The sequence below is a fragment of the Neomonachus schauinslandi genome, chromosome 1, assembly GCF_002201575.2.
Source record: "Neomonachus schauinslandi chromosome 1, ASM220157v2, whole genome shotgun sequence".
Taxonomy (NCBI): Eukaryota; Metazoa; Chordata; class Mammalia; order Carnivora; family Phocidae; genus Neomonachus; species Neomonachus schauinslandi.
Window position 1 is genome coordinate 127,123,579 of NC_058403.1, and position 13,346 is coordinate 127,136,924.

The 13,346-nt window shown below is 39.1% G+C and overlaps 1 protein-coding gene across 1 annotated transcript in view; it reads left to right on the forward strand.

Annotated features, from left to right (window-relative positions):
- The window catches only part of CPNE4 (copine 4), a 348,218-nt gene that overhangs the window by 190,303 nt on the left and 144,569 nt on the right, over positions 1-13,346 (forward strand). Inside the window, exon 3 of the mRNA XM_021678784.1 lies at positions 10,770-10,841. Coding sequence (XP_021534459.1) covers positions 10,770-10,841 — 72 coding nt within the window. The remainder of the gene's footprint in view (positions 1-10,769; positions 10,842-13,346) is intronic.

Genomic DNA, 13,346 nt, shown 5'->3' on the forward strand with positions numbered 1-13,346 from the left:
GCCTGATGCTGAGAGGTTGTTAATACTCATGTACATGATAAGCCAACAGAGTAGATAATATCACCATTTTACGGAAAAGGAAACTGAGGCTCAGAGAGGTTAACCTGCCTGGTCCCACACCAGACTCAGCCATCGGAGCCTCATGTGTGATTATATAGCAAAAACGAAGCTAGGGGACCAGTTGAGTGGCTCTTGCAGTGGTTGAGAGGGAACTCCCTCCATGGTAAGCTCCTTGAGGGAAAGGAGTGAGTATGAATCACTTTGCATATCTGGTAGGGTTTAGCACAGGGCCTGCTTCTGTCATTTTGGGGAGGCAGAAGAGTGTAGCAGTTAAGGGAATGGAATTGGACTGACTAGATTCAAATCCCAGCTCTGCTGCTTCCTGGCTCTGAGACCTTGAGCAGGTTACCTAGCCTCTCTGTACTGGGCTAAATGGTGGCCCCCCAGAATATATGTCTACATCCTAACTCCATAACCTGTGAATGTGACCTTATTTAGACAAAGAGTCTTTGCAGATCTAATGAAGTAAAGGATCTCAAGATGAGGAGATCATCGTGGATTATCCAGGTGGGCCCTAAATCCAATAACAAGTGTCCTCATAAAAGAACTCCAGAGGAGAGACATAGATGGGGAAGGAGAGCACCACATGAAGGAATGGAGTGATGTAGCCACAAATCGAGGAACAATGAATGGCAGGTACCAGAAGCTGGAAGAGACAAGCTTTGGAAATCTCCCTTTGAGCCTCCAGGGGGAGTATGGCTCTGTAGACAGCTTGATTTCAGACCTCCGCCCTCCAGAACCAGGAGATAATACATTTCTGTTGTTTTACACCACCAAGTTTGTGATGATTTGTTACAGCAGCACTACATACTAACACTCTCTATACTCAGTGTTCTCATCCATAACTGCGTGTATGATAATACTTCGTAGGGCTGTCGTGAGAATGAAATCAAGACACATAAGGCAACTTAGAACAGTAGCTGGCACATATTAAGACTCTTGAAGTAGTATTTATTGTGACTCTTTAATAGTTGTGTGACCTTAGTTATCTTTGATCCTCTGGTTCCTTCACCTGGTTGAATGGTAATAAAAATACTTACTCTGACAACCTCAAAGTTGGGAGTTTGCTTCCTTAACTTAGAAATGGTCAAAGAGGGACGCCTGGGTGGCTCAGATGGTTAAGCATCTGCCTTCAGCTCAGGTCATGATCCCAGGGTCCTGGGATCGAGCCCCACATCGGGCTCTGTGCTCAGCAGGGAGCCTGCTTCTCCCTCTGCCTGCCTGTCTGCCTACTTGTGATCTCTCTCTCTCTCTCTCTGTCAAATAAATAAATAAAATCTTTAAAAAAAAAAAAAAGAAATGAGCAAAGAATTTCTCTAATCCTCTTCTGTCCTATGAACTACTAATTTGATTGCATGCCTCACTGGAGAGAAGTCACAGACTGCCAAAGGTGCCTTGTGAAAAAGGTGCCTTGTACCCTTGACCTGACAAAATGTTCTATCCTGGGCACTGGGCTGCTTGGGGAAAGCAGCTCTTTCTCTTTCTCCTGATTACCATGTAGTATGGTTGCAGGCTGGGGAGGGTGGCCACTGAGCCAGGTCATTTGTGATGAGGAGGAGACCTAACCACCATCATCAGAGGCAAAGGTGGATAATTAATACACAAGCAGTCGTTAAATCCCTCTCTGAAACTCTCTCCACTCCATCCCTTGCTAATGAAGTCAGAGAAAGGGTAAAGCCTGTAATTACATTTGAAGCAATTAGAACTCTGCTTAATAGAAAGCTTAAGACAGGAAGCCCAGCCCAGTAGATCATCCATTGCTCCTGTCATTCTGAATCATTCTCCCCAGTGTTCCTTTTGTAGATCTCCACTGGGGAAGCAAGGGCTGTACTGAATTTACATAAAATGTATGAACACATGCATGTCACATGTCCTCTCCCCTGAATGGCTGAGAAAGCTTCAGCATATACCTTTCTTAGTTCCTACAACTTTACCCATTAATGAAAATCTAAATCTGCAGAATGGATATATTTAAAAGCCCTTTTCTAGAAATCTTTAAAATCTGATCATATCATACTAAAATTGCCTACATTCAATTCTCACTTTCTAGCTCAGTGCTTCTCAACTTTCATGTGCATGCAAATCACCTGAAGATCTCGTTGAAATTCAGATTCTGATTCAGTAGGTCTGGGGTGGGTCCTGAGATTCCGCATTTCTGACAAATTCCCAGGCCATGCTGCTGATGGTGCTGCTGGAGGGAGCCAGATAGGGTAAGTTAGGGAGGATACCCATAAGGAGCAAAGGAAAAGTTCTTATATGTCCCACAGGTGACCACTTTCCTCCTACACAGCAACTATTGAAAACTTCTAATGTGGATCTTGAAAAATGAATAAAATTTGCCAACTGAGGAGAGAGGGTATGAGTCATCCTAGGCAGAAGTATGCTCTTTAAAATACTCTTTAAAATATTTTTAAAGCTTCCCTTTAGTGTTTAGTGCACAGGAGAGGCCAAAGATCTCAGGAGTTACTCTGTGTTCGGACAAGATTGTGGGTCCTTAGGTCAGCAGCGGGAGCAAGGCAACCAGGAAATGGAGGGAAAGCAGCAAGAGAAAGCTCTTCTAGCATAATCTGTATCTTGAGCAGGTCTAATTTCTACCAGGTGTAGTGATATTGCCCAGAAGTCCTAGGAAGGGAAATGGAAAGGTAGGGATTTCCCTAAAATCAGTCATCACTGAGGCATCATTGCATCCTTTCCTGGACTTTGAACCTGATCATGGGCTAACTCAGTCTATTAGTTCCCTGTGTTTACAGTTATAAATTATCACAAACATGGTGGCTTAAAATAACACATATTTATTCTCTCATGGTTCTAGGGGGCAAAAGTCTGAAATGAAGGTGTCAGCGGGGCCATGCTTTTTCTGAAGGCTATAGGGGAAAATCCATTCCTTGTCTCTCCCAACCTCTGGTGGCTGCCAGCATCCCTTAGCTTGTGGCCACATCACTCCAAATGTCCATTGCCTTCAAATCTCTCTGCTCCATCTTCATGTTTTCTTCTCTTCTGAGTGTGTGTTATCATATTCCCCACCCCTGATTCTCTCTTATAAGGACACCGGGATTGCATTTAGGGTCCACCCAAATAATCCAGGATAATCTCCCCATTTTAAGATCCTTAATTACAACTGCAAAGACTTTTTTGCCATATAAGGCAATATACAGAGGTTTTAGGCATTAGGATATGAATATCTTTTGAGGGGGGGATCATTTTTTACCTACCATAAGCCAACATTGCTAAAGCACCTTGTGTCAGAGTGCAAAGCCCCCAAGAGCCTAGTCTCTCTAAATTAAAGGTCTTCTTTCTGTCTTCATACTCACCCTCCTCCTCATACTCATTTTATGCCCTTCTGACCTACAGTGCTCTCCACTTGGAGTATCATCTGTCCCCTCTTTGACTATTCAGTTTTCTTCCAGAAGCTTTCAGATCAGAAGTAGTTTCTTCGGAAATGCTTTGTCTGACCTCCTGGACCAGGCCAGTCTTCCTTCATGGCATGACTGTGCTTCTCCTTGCAGAGTTGGAATTTGACCTGTGTATTGTGTGGCTATTTCTGGGAGGGCAGTGCCCCTGCCTGCATTGTATCTTCACTATATTTTCAATGCCCAGCACATAATATTCAATACATATTTATTCAATGAAGGAATGAATCCTGGCTTCAATTCTTATAAAGTATGTGTATTAGCTTGTTAGGGCTGCCATAACAGAATACCACAGACTGGTGGCTTAAACAACAGACATTTATTTTATCATAATTCTGGAGACTGGAATTCCAAGATCAAGGTGACAGCAGGGTTGGTTTGTGGTGAAGCCTCTTTTGCTGACTTGCAGACAGCTGTGCTCACTATGTCCTCACATAGCCTTTCTTCTGAGTACATATGCAGAGAGAGAAAGCTCTCTGATGTATCCTCCTCTTCTTATAAGGACACTAGTGCTATAGGATTGGGAGCACCCCCTAAATGAGGGGGGCCTCCACCCTCATTTAACCTTAATTATCTCCTTAAAGTCCCTACCTCCAAATATAAGCACTTTGTGGTTTAGGGCTTGAACATATGAATTTGGGGAGGACACAGTTTAGTTCATAATGTTATGTGACCTTAGATAAACTCCTTATTTTCTCCAAGCCTTGCCTCTCTTGTTCCAATTGCTTGGGGGGAAGAAAGAGTGTTGATCATTAAATGAAAGCAAAGAGATAACATATGTGAAGCACTCAACAGAGGAAAAGTTTTGGTTGTTTTTCCTAGAAGCAGACAAAGACTGGAGAGCAAGTAGAGAATTTGGGAGGTGAAGGAAAAACCAAAAGGGGAGTGGAGATATGAGATGAGAAAGGGAAAGTAGCCAACAAAGTAAAGGGTGCATTGTCTAATAAATCACCACTGGAACAACTAGAGCTTCATCCCACTGAGGAAACCCTGGTGCCTCTGTAGAACAAATACCACAGAGTCACCCCTGTCCCTGGGGCAAAAGACTGGGGGATTTCTGTACCAAAGTCCATCAGTCATTGGTTGATGTTCACTGCCAAGGGTGTTACTTTCAGCCTGCTGCACCTGTAGACAACAGGCAAGCATACCAGAGAAAATCTTTAGGTAACGAGATGCCAATGCCAGTGGTTGGAAGCCTGGCCAGCTCTGCAGTAGTAAAACCTGAGGAGATCTGGGCATGTCTTCCTCTCTCTGCTACAGTGAGCCATCAGGAAACCTTGGTTGTTCTCTGTAGTGGTGATCATAGTAATTGCTAGTTTGCAAAACTAGAGATGCTCCTTGACAAAAGGTTCTGGGGCCAAACAAGTGTAAGGAATGCTTCTTAAACATGGTTGTACTCAGGGGGACTCACAAATAAAGCTCTGTTGATGTCTTGCAGTTGAGCTATGAAACTTCTTCTGATCCTGTGATTTCCAGATTTATTTCCACAGTTTTTTCATGCATTATGTACTCACCTTTTAAAAAATAAAAATTCTCTGATACATGCTTTGGGGTTAATCAATTCTGATTTAGACCAGAGATGTGACTGTCAAATATTGTAAAGAAGTTTCTTGTCTGCTCACCACAATAGCCTCAGAACAGTGCCTGGCACAGAGAAGTTGTTCAATAAATGTTTTTTGTTACAACAGAGTCTTAAAGAAATTTCAAAAAAGAATCTGAAGACATTTTCAATGAAAATAATCTCATGAAAAATGACTGTCTGATCTCCAGAATGACTGTTTTGAAAGACTTTGAAAGAAAGTTCAGCTGAATGTACACTTGTTGAAATATTGGCCAAAGCATTTTTTATTCTCCTGGCTTTCTTACCATTAATCCAAATGAAACAGTGGACTTTCCTGAAAAATGAGGACCCATGCTGTTAGAATATTTTCCATTTCAAAGGAACGAAGTGCTTCCTCCCCTGATCCATCTGTAAATACAGATCATGCATGGCACTGATGTCCTTCTGGTCCAACTTTGCTAAAAAAGAGTGTTTCAACTTCTATTTCCTCCCCCTGTACTTCACCATTTTATTGAATGGTAAGGATTGCAGTTATGACCCCACTGTAGTGTAGAAAAGAATCAAATTAGAGGACTTCTATCTTTAGGTCTAAAATGAATCTCTGATAGGCAGCATATAGATGGGCTTGTTTTTTATCCATTCTGTCACCCTATGTCTTTTGATTGGTGTGTTTAGTCCATTTACGTCAAAGTAATTATTGATAGATATGTAGTTATTGCCATTTTATTACTTGTTTTGTGGTTGTTTCTGAAGATTTACTCTGATCCTTTCTTGTCTTTCTTTCATGTTTTGCTGATTTTCTTTAGTGATATACCTGGATTTCTTTCTCTTTGTTCTTTGAATATTTATTAGTGGTTTTTGATATATGGTTACCATTATGTTTGTATATAACCTCTTCTGCAAATAGCAGTCTATATTAGGTTGATGGTTGTTTAAGTTTGAATCCATTCTTTCACCTCTCCTCCTGACATTTTAGATATATGTTATTATATTTTATATCCTTTTTTTGTGAGTTCCTTGACTGATATGTTTTACAGAAATATTCATTTTTACTGCTTTTGTGTTTTCTGCCTTTATACTGTCACTTTTTTTTCTCCTTTCCACTCAAAGAGTCCCCTTTAATGTTTCTTGTAGGGCTGGTTTAGTGGTCATGAATTCCTTTAGTTTTTGTTTTTCTGGGAAACTCTTTATCTCTCCTTCTATTCTGAATGATAGTCTTAATGGATGGAGTATTCTTGACTGCAGATTTTTCCCATTCAACACTTCAAATATATCATGCCACTGTCTTCTGGCTTGCAAAGTTTCTGTTGAAAAATATCCCACTAGTCTTATGGGTTTTCCCTTGTAAGTTACTGACTTCTGTAGTCTTGCTGCTTTTAAATTTTTATCTTTATCATTACAGTTTGTAAATTTAATTACAATATGTCTTGGTGTGGGTCTGCTTTTGTTGTTTTTTTGTGGGAGTTCTCTGTGCCTCTTGAATCTGGATATCTGTTTCCTTCCCCAGATTAGGGTAGTTTTCAGCTATTGTTTCTCCAAATAAATTTTTTGACCCCTTTTCTCTATCTTCTCCTTCTGGGACTCCTAGAATATGAATGTTATTACATTTGATGGAATCACTGAGTTCTCTAAGTCTGTTCTCATTTTGTATAATTCTTTTCTCTCTCTCTTTTTTTTTAGTCTGATTACTTTCCATTACTCTGTCTTCTAGGTCACTAATTCATTCCTCTGCTTCTTCCATCCTGCTGTTAATTCCATCAAGCATGTTTCTCATTTCATTTATTGAGCCCTTTATCTTTGCTATGTTATTCCTTATCTCTGTGTTAAGGGTCTCACTCATGCCTTCCATTCTTTTCTCAAGTCCAATGAGTAATCCTTATGATCATTGCTTTAAATTCTCTATCAGGCATGTTACTTAAATTAGAGGACTTCTAACAAGTGTATCCTCTTGCCAGGCAGTGCTGGTTGGTTTGTTTTGGTTTTTGTTTTGTTTTATTTTGTTTTTTGCCTCAAATGTCCTCTGACAAGACCTAAGGCCTTCCTGAGCCTAATGCAGTTGCTTCAGCTGCAAGAAAGCCTACATGACAAGTGAGATTTGCAACAAATAGCCTTTTCTCTATAGATCACTGGCCCAGCTGGCCATCCCCACCACTTTTGCCCAACAGTTCTAAGAATGGCAACATCATTGTTTGTTGATCTTTATTACAATGAAAAGTTTGAAACCCTAATTATTACTCATTCTTTGGAGCTGAGATGGAGGCGGGGGAGCTGTAAAATAAGTTTGTTTGATTGCCTGCTTGATTAGTCATTTGTATACCCAAATGCTCATTTATTAAACAGGAATATTTCTGGGGAGATTGTTTATCTTCCTAGCATTAGCAAAAGACAGGAGTTGGAACATAATAGCATTCTCCTCACACCCAACAAATGGGAATGTTGGCATTTCTAGGTAAGAGTGAGGAAAGAGAATGTGACCATCCAACATCTTGTAAGTTAAGTCTCCCTTGGTCTTGCTTGAAGAATGAAAATGTGGATCTTGGAAGACACAGTCTGTAAAGACAGCATACCCAGGGCACCTGGGTGGCTCAGATGGTTAAGAGTCTGCCTTTGGCTCAGGTCATGATCCTAGGATCCTGGGATCGAGTCCCACATTGGGCTCCCTGCTAGGCGGGGAGACTGCTTCTCCCTCTGCCTCTGCCTCTGCCTCTCTCTCTCTCTCTCTCTCTCTGACTCTCATGAATAAATAAATAAAACATTAAAAAAAAAAAGAAAGTGTACCCATACCCACACCTGGTAATCCAGTGGGTTTTTACAATGCTGAGAGGATGGTTGGGGTCACTTGAAGCCATAGGGGTAGGACACCCATGTGGATGAAGTAATGACAATGGACAATAGTATTTCTGGGGCCAAATTTATTTGAGAAACAGGATATGTTGCCTTTCTTTAGTCAGATGTTGGCCTGGATGCTGCTTACCAGTGACCCTTCTTTTGTCATTGATTCATGTGTTTTCCCTATTCCTCCTTGCTGAAAACCCCCTGGAGAGAAACTATAAAGTCTTCCTAATGTCCCTTTCCTGTTTGTTTCCTGTGTTTCCTCTGTGTTTTGGTTCATCTCAAGTTCAAGAATGATGTCTACATTTTTCTAGGAAATGGTAGCTTTTCTAAAACCTGTGATAATCTGCGAATTGGAAGGGAGAGGGGATAATGATTCTGACTACAGGAGAAGAACCACTTGAACCTTCTTAATGAGTAGGGTGGGAAATATGAGTAATTTAGATTCAGACGTAACTATAGGAAGGGATGCCAATTCCTTTATCATCTGAAATTTTTTCATGTCATTTTATTGATAGCCAGCTGTGAATAAAAAAAAAAACAACTATGTTCTTAATCATTATGCTACACTGCCCTTAACCAAAGCCAGTGTCTTCAGATTACTCCATTCTTGAGGTTTAACTTGATCATTTCTTTTCAGTCTTCTTCATATTTACATATTGAGGGTTAAGCACACAAACATAAGATCCAGGGCTTAAAAGCAAACACATAGAGTCCAAATCCAGCAGTGAAAATTTTCTGAATCTGTTTCATGAGTTCATATACCAGTCAAATGTAGCCAGAGATCAGTTTCTGGAGTCAGATCCATGTTCAAATCTCTGCCACTTCCTCTTAGCCTTGGGGCTTTGGAAAAATCCTTAAAATCTCTGTGTCCTATTTCTGTCATCTATAAAAGGAAATTAACAATACCAAATTTGTGGGGAAATAAAATTAGCAATAAAGTGACCACTAAAACAACTTTACTCAATTTCTCATTTCCTTCAGATTCTGTGTTCTCTACCTCATTTTATAGCCAAACTTATTGAAATAATTGTCTTCTTGTGTTTGCTCTGTTTCCTTCCCTCTTTCTCTCTTCTTCAACCTACTCCAATCTGCTTTCTGCCCCAAACCTGAATACGTGTTCTTTGCTCCCCAAATTTAATATCCTCTTTCAGTGTCCCTTATCTCAATGAATGGCACAACCATCTGATCCAGTGATGCATTTATCATTTATCATACCTCCTGCTCTCTTCATTTTTAATCCATTTCCAAATTCCTTCCTCTTCTCTCCATTTCCACGACCACCACCACCTCTTGCCTGGACTACTGCAAAAGATTCTGAAGTGGTCTACTCTCATCCACCCCACCCCCTATCCATTTATTGTTCCCACCACAGCCAATGCATCTCTCTTTTGTGCTGAGTTATATTGGTTTATTTGACCATTTGGTTAATGCCTTTCCCTGCCACAGAATGTAAGTTCCATTAGGTCAGATATTGCATCTGACTTTGCTTACCACTCTATTCTTAGTGCCTAACACTGAGGCTGGAACAATGAAAGCTAAGTAAATATTTTGGGAATGTGTATTCCTTAAATGGGAGTTCCCATTGCTGTCATTATCATCATTATCTTCGTTGTCGTCATTATCATCATCCATCACCAGGTGATTTCTTACAGAAATACTCTTTTCTCTTCAGATAGCCAATTGAGCATCAGGATCTTTAAATCTGCTTGGCCTAGGAAAGTTCTATGAACTTTTTGCATTTGACACTAGCATAGACAAAATATTTTCATTGCTCTAACACAGAGACAAAAAGATATAAGGATGTCAGAGAATGGGTTTGTATCCCTGCTTTTTACAGTGATCTCCTTTCCTATTCTATAAATCATATGTATGTTGTTACCTGAGCTGCTATATAGGGCTACTCACAACATTGCAACTTGCTCCCTTCAGCACAAGGGCTCTGAGAGAGAAGAATAAGACGGTGATCAAGAAGGAAGTTACATTCGTTTTGTAACCTAATCTCAGAAAAGATACTCCACCACTTTTGTGGTATTCTATTCATTAGAAGCAAGTTATTAGATCCATCCCACACTCAAGGAGAGAGAATTGAACAATGGCATGAATAGGACCAGTGGGAGCCATCTTATATAGAAGCTGTCTACTGCAAGGTATGACTTTGTTCTCCCTCAGCAAGAGCACAGTTGTCATTTGATTAAATCTTTTCTCCTTTGAAAATCATGGATTGCATATCCATCAGGGCCCCAATACCTTGCCATACATTTCTTTCAAAAATGGGAAGGAAGAGCAGGGTGGGGCAAGTTCTGCTAAGAATAGCTCCCAATATAATAGCAACTTTAGTTGTCATTGCATGTTGTGCATTGACACTGAATCATGAAGAGGACCCCAATTACTTCTTTTTGCTTGTCTGGGCATCAGTTTTCTAATGACTGACTTTATAGCTCCCTAATGAATATGTTAAAAACAGAACTCTAGAGATTATAGGTATAGAAAGTGTATATTTAGACCTTGGGTTTCTTTTCCTTCCTGTAGCCCACCCGCACTTTGCACAGAGGTGTTAGGGCTAATTTGAGATCATTCTGAAACTTTATCTGTTTTATCAGAAGGTACATATCCAACATTTTCCATCTAATTTTGTTGTAGATGCTTCAGATTGAGTCACCTCCTAATTGACTGACTCATCTATAATTTCTCATGCCCTCACTCTCTTACATCACATGCCATAAGAAGAAAGAAGGGAATAACCTGTATTTAGGAGAGTTTCATGGAAAAAACCTTAGAAAATAAATAGACATAGTGTTATAATTTCCAGTTGAGTTGTGAATACAGAATTTTGTAAAGAAAAAATTAAAAAGTAGATCTACAATCATATAACTAGTATCCACCTTTTGTTTCCTTTTGTGCAGATTGTTTCCCAGAGAAAACTGTCTAAATCCTTGTTGAAGCATGGGAACACAGCAGGGAAATCCTCCATCACGGTAAGCCCTTCCTTAGCAGCCCTCTGTCCAGATGCCCAGATGGAGCATCTGGTCCAAACCTTACAGTAGGAAGCAAACCCTCTGACTATTGGGAGTTGATGCCACAACTGCTTAGTTATCCAAATTACTCCTTCCCTTCTTGTTCCTTTTTCCTTTTTGCCAATACAATTTTGACCCTTCTACCCCTAGGGAAAAGGGATAGAAAAAGGATTTGAAAGTGAGGCCATTCACTTCTACTAAGCACTTCTGCAGTTAATATGTAGGTTTTAGTGGGAGACAAAGATGGAGTTGTCAAGAACATTAAGAATATAAAATTTCAAATCATCAAGCTACCTATCCCTGCCTCTCATTTTTTTGAGAATTAAAAATCTGCTCTAATAGCAGTTGGTCCACGGTTAGGTTTGTTTCCTAAGGACCAGATAGCTCAGCATTTAACTATCCTGTTTAATATATTAGTTTGGAGTTATGTTATTGTATTTAGTAGCCACTACCCACATGTGATTATTTAAACTTAAATAAAATTATTCAAAATTAAATAAAAGAAAATATCTATACCTTACACTAGCCATATATCAAGTGTTCTGTAGTTACATGTGGCTATGAATGTAGTGGGAGGGAACCAGAGATCCAGATTCAGGAAGCAGAGAAATCCCCCAACAAATAACCCAAGGAGGTCCACACCAAGACACTTAGTAATTAAATGGCAAAACATAGTGATAAAGAAGGAATGTTAAAGGTTGCAAGAGAAAACTAGGCAGTTACATACAAAGGAAACTCCATAAGGCTATCAGCTGATTTTCCAGCAGAAACTTTGCAGGCCAGTAGAGAGTGGCACAATATATTCAAAGTGCTGAAAGGGAAAAAATTGCAGTCAAGAATACTCTATCCATAAAAAAAATTTAAAAAAAATAAAGAATACTCTATCCAGCAAGGCTATCATTCAGAATAGGAGAAATAGTTTCCCAGATAAACAAAAATTAAAAGAATTCATGACCACTAAACCAGCCTTACAAAAAATGTTAAGGGGGACTGTGTGAGTAGAAAACAAATACCACAAGTAAGAGTAAGAAAAACAGGAAGCACAAAAGCAAAAGAAAAAAAAAAAGTTTATCCTTAAAAATCAGTCAAGAGAAGCACAAAATAAAAGGATGTAAAATGTGATACCAAACATCTGAAACATAAACAGGAGAGGAGTAAAGAATGAGTTCAAAATTAAGCAACCATCAGCTTAACATAGACTGCTATAAGCAGAAGACATTATATATAAACTGAATGGTAACCAAAAATCAAAAAACAGTAATAGATATGCATAAAATAAAGAGTAAAGAATCCAAATATTTTACTAAAGAAAGCCAACTTTCTTCAAGAGAAGAAAGGAACAGAGAAGAACTACAAAAACAACCCTAAAATAAGTAACAAAATGGCAATAAATACACACATATCAATAATTACTTTGAATGTAAGTGGACTAAATGCTCCAATCAAAAGACATAGGGTGATGGAGTAGATTTAAAAAAATAAAGGCTCATCTATAGGCTGCCTGTAAAAAACTTATTTCAGATCTAAAGACACATACAGACTGAAAGTGAAAGGACAGAGAAACATTTATCATTCAAATGGAAGTAAAATGAAAGGCAAAGTGACAATACTTATATTGGACAAAACAGACATTAAAACAAAGGCTGTAACAAGGGACAAAGAAAGACACTATATAATCATAAACAGTACAATCCAACAGGAAGATATAAGAATTGTAAATATGTATACACCCAAGATGGGAGCACCCAGATACATAAAGCAGTTAATAACAAACATAAAGGAACTAATCAATAGTAATACAATAATAGTAGGGGGGGTTTAACACTCTACTTACATCAATGGATAGATCATCCCAACAGAAAATCAACAAGGAAACAGTGACTTTGAATGACACACTGGACCAGATGGATCTAACAGACATATTCAGAGCATTCCATCCTAAAACAGCAGAATGCACATTCTTTTCAGGTGCATATGGCCCATACTCCAGAATAGATACCCTATTAGGCCACAAAACAAGTCTCAACATATTAAAAAAGGTGGACATCATACCATGCATCTTTTCTGAAACTGGAAATCAACCACAAGAAAAAACATGGAATGCACACAAATACACAGAGGTTAAATAACATGCTACTGAACAATGAATGGGCCAACCAAGAAATCAAAAACAAAATAAAAAAATACATGGAGACAAATGAAAATGAAAATGCAATGGTCCAAAATCTGTGGGACACAGCAAAGGCTGTTCTAAGAGGGAAGTTTATAGCAATATAGGCCCACCTCAAGAAGCAAGAAAAGTCCCAAATAAACAACCTAAACTTATATCTAAAGGAACTAGAAATAACAACTGATACCACAGAAATACACAAGATTATAAGAGAATATTATGAAAAATCCTATGCCAGCAAATTGGACAACCTAGTAGAAATGGATAAATTCCTAGAAACATATAACCTCCCAAAA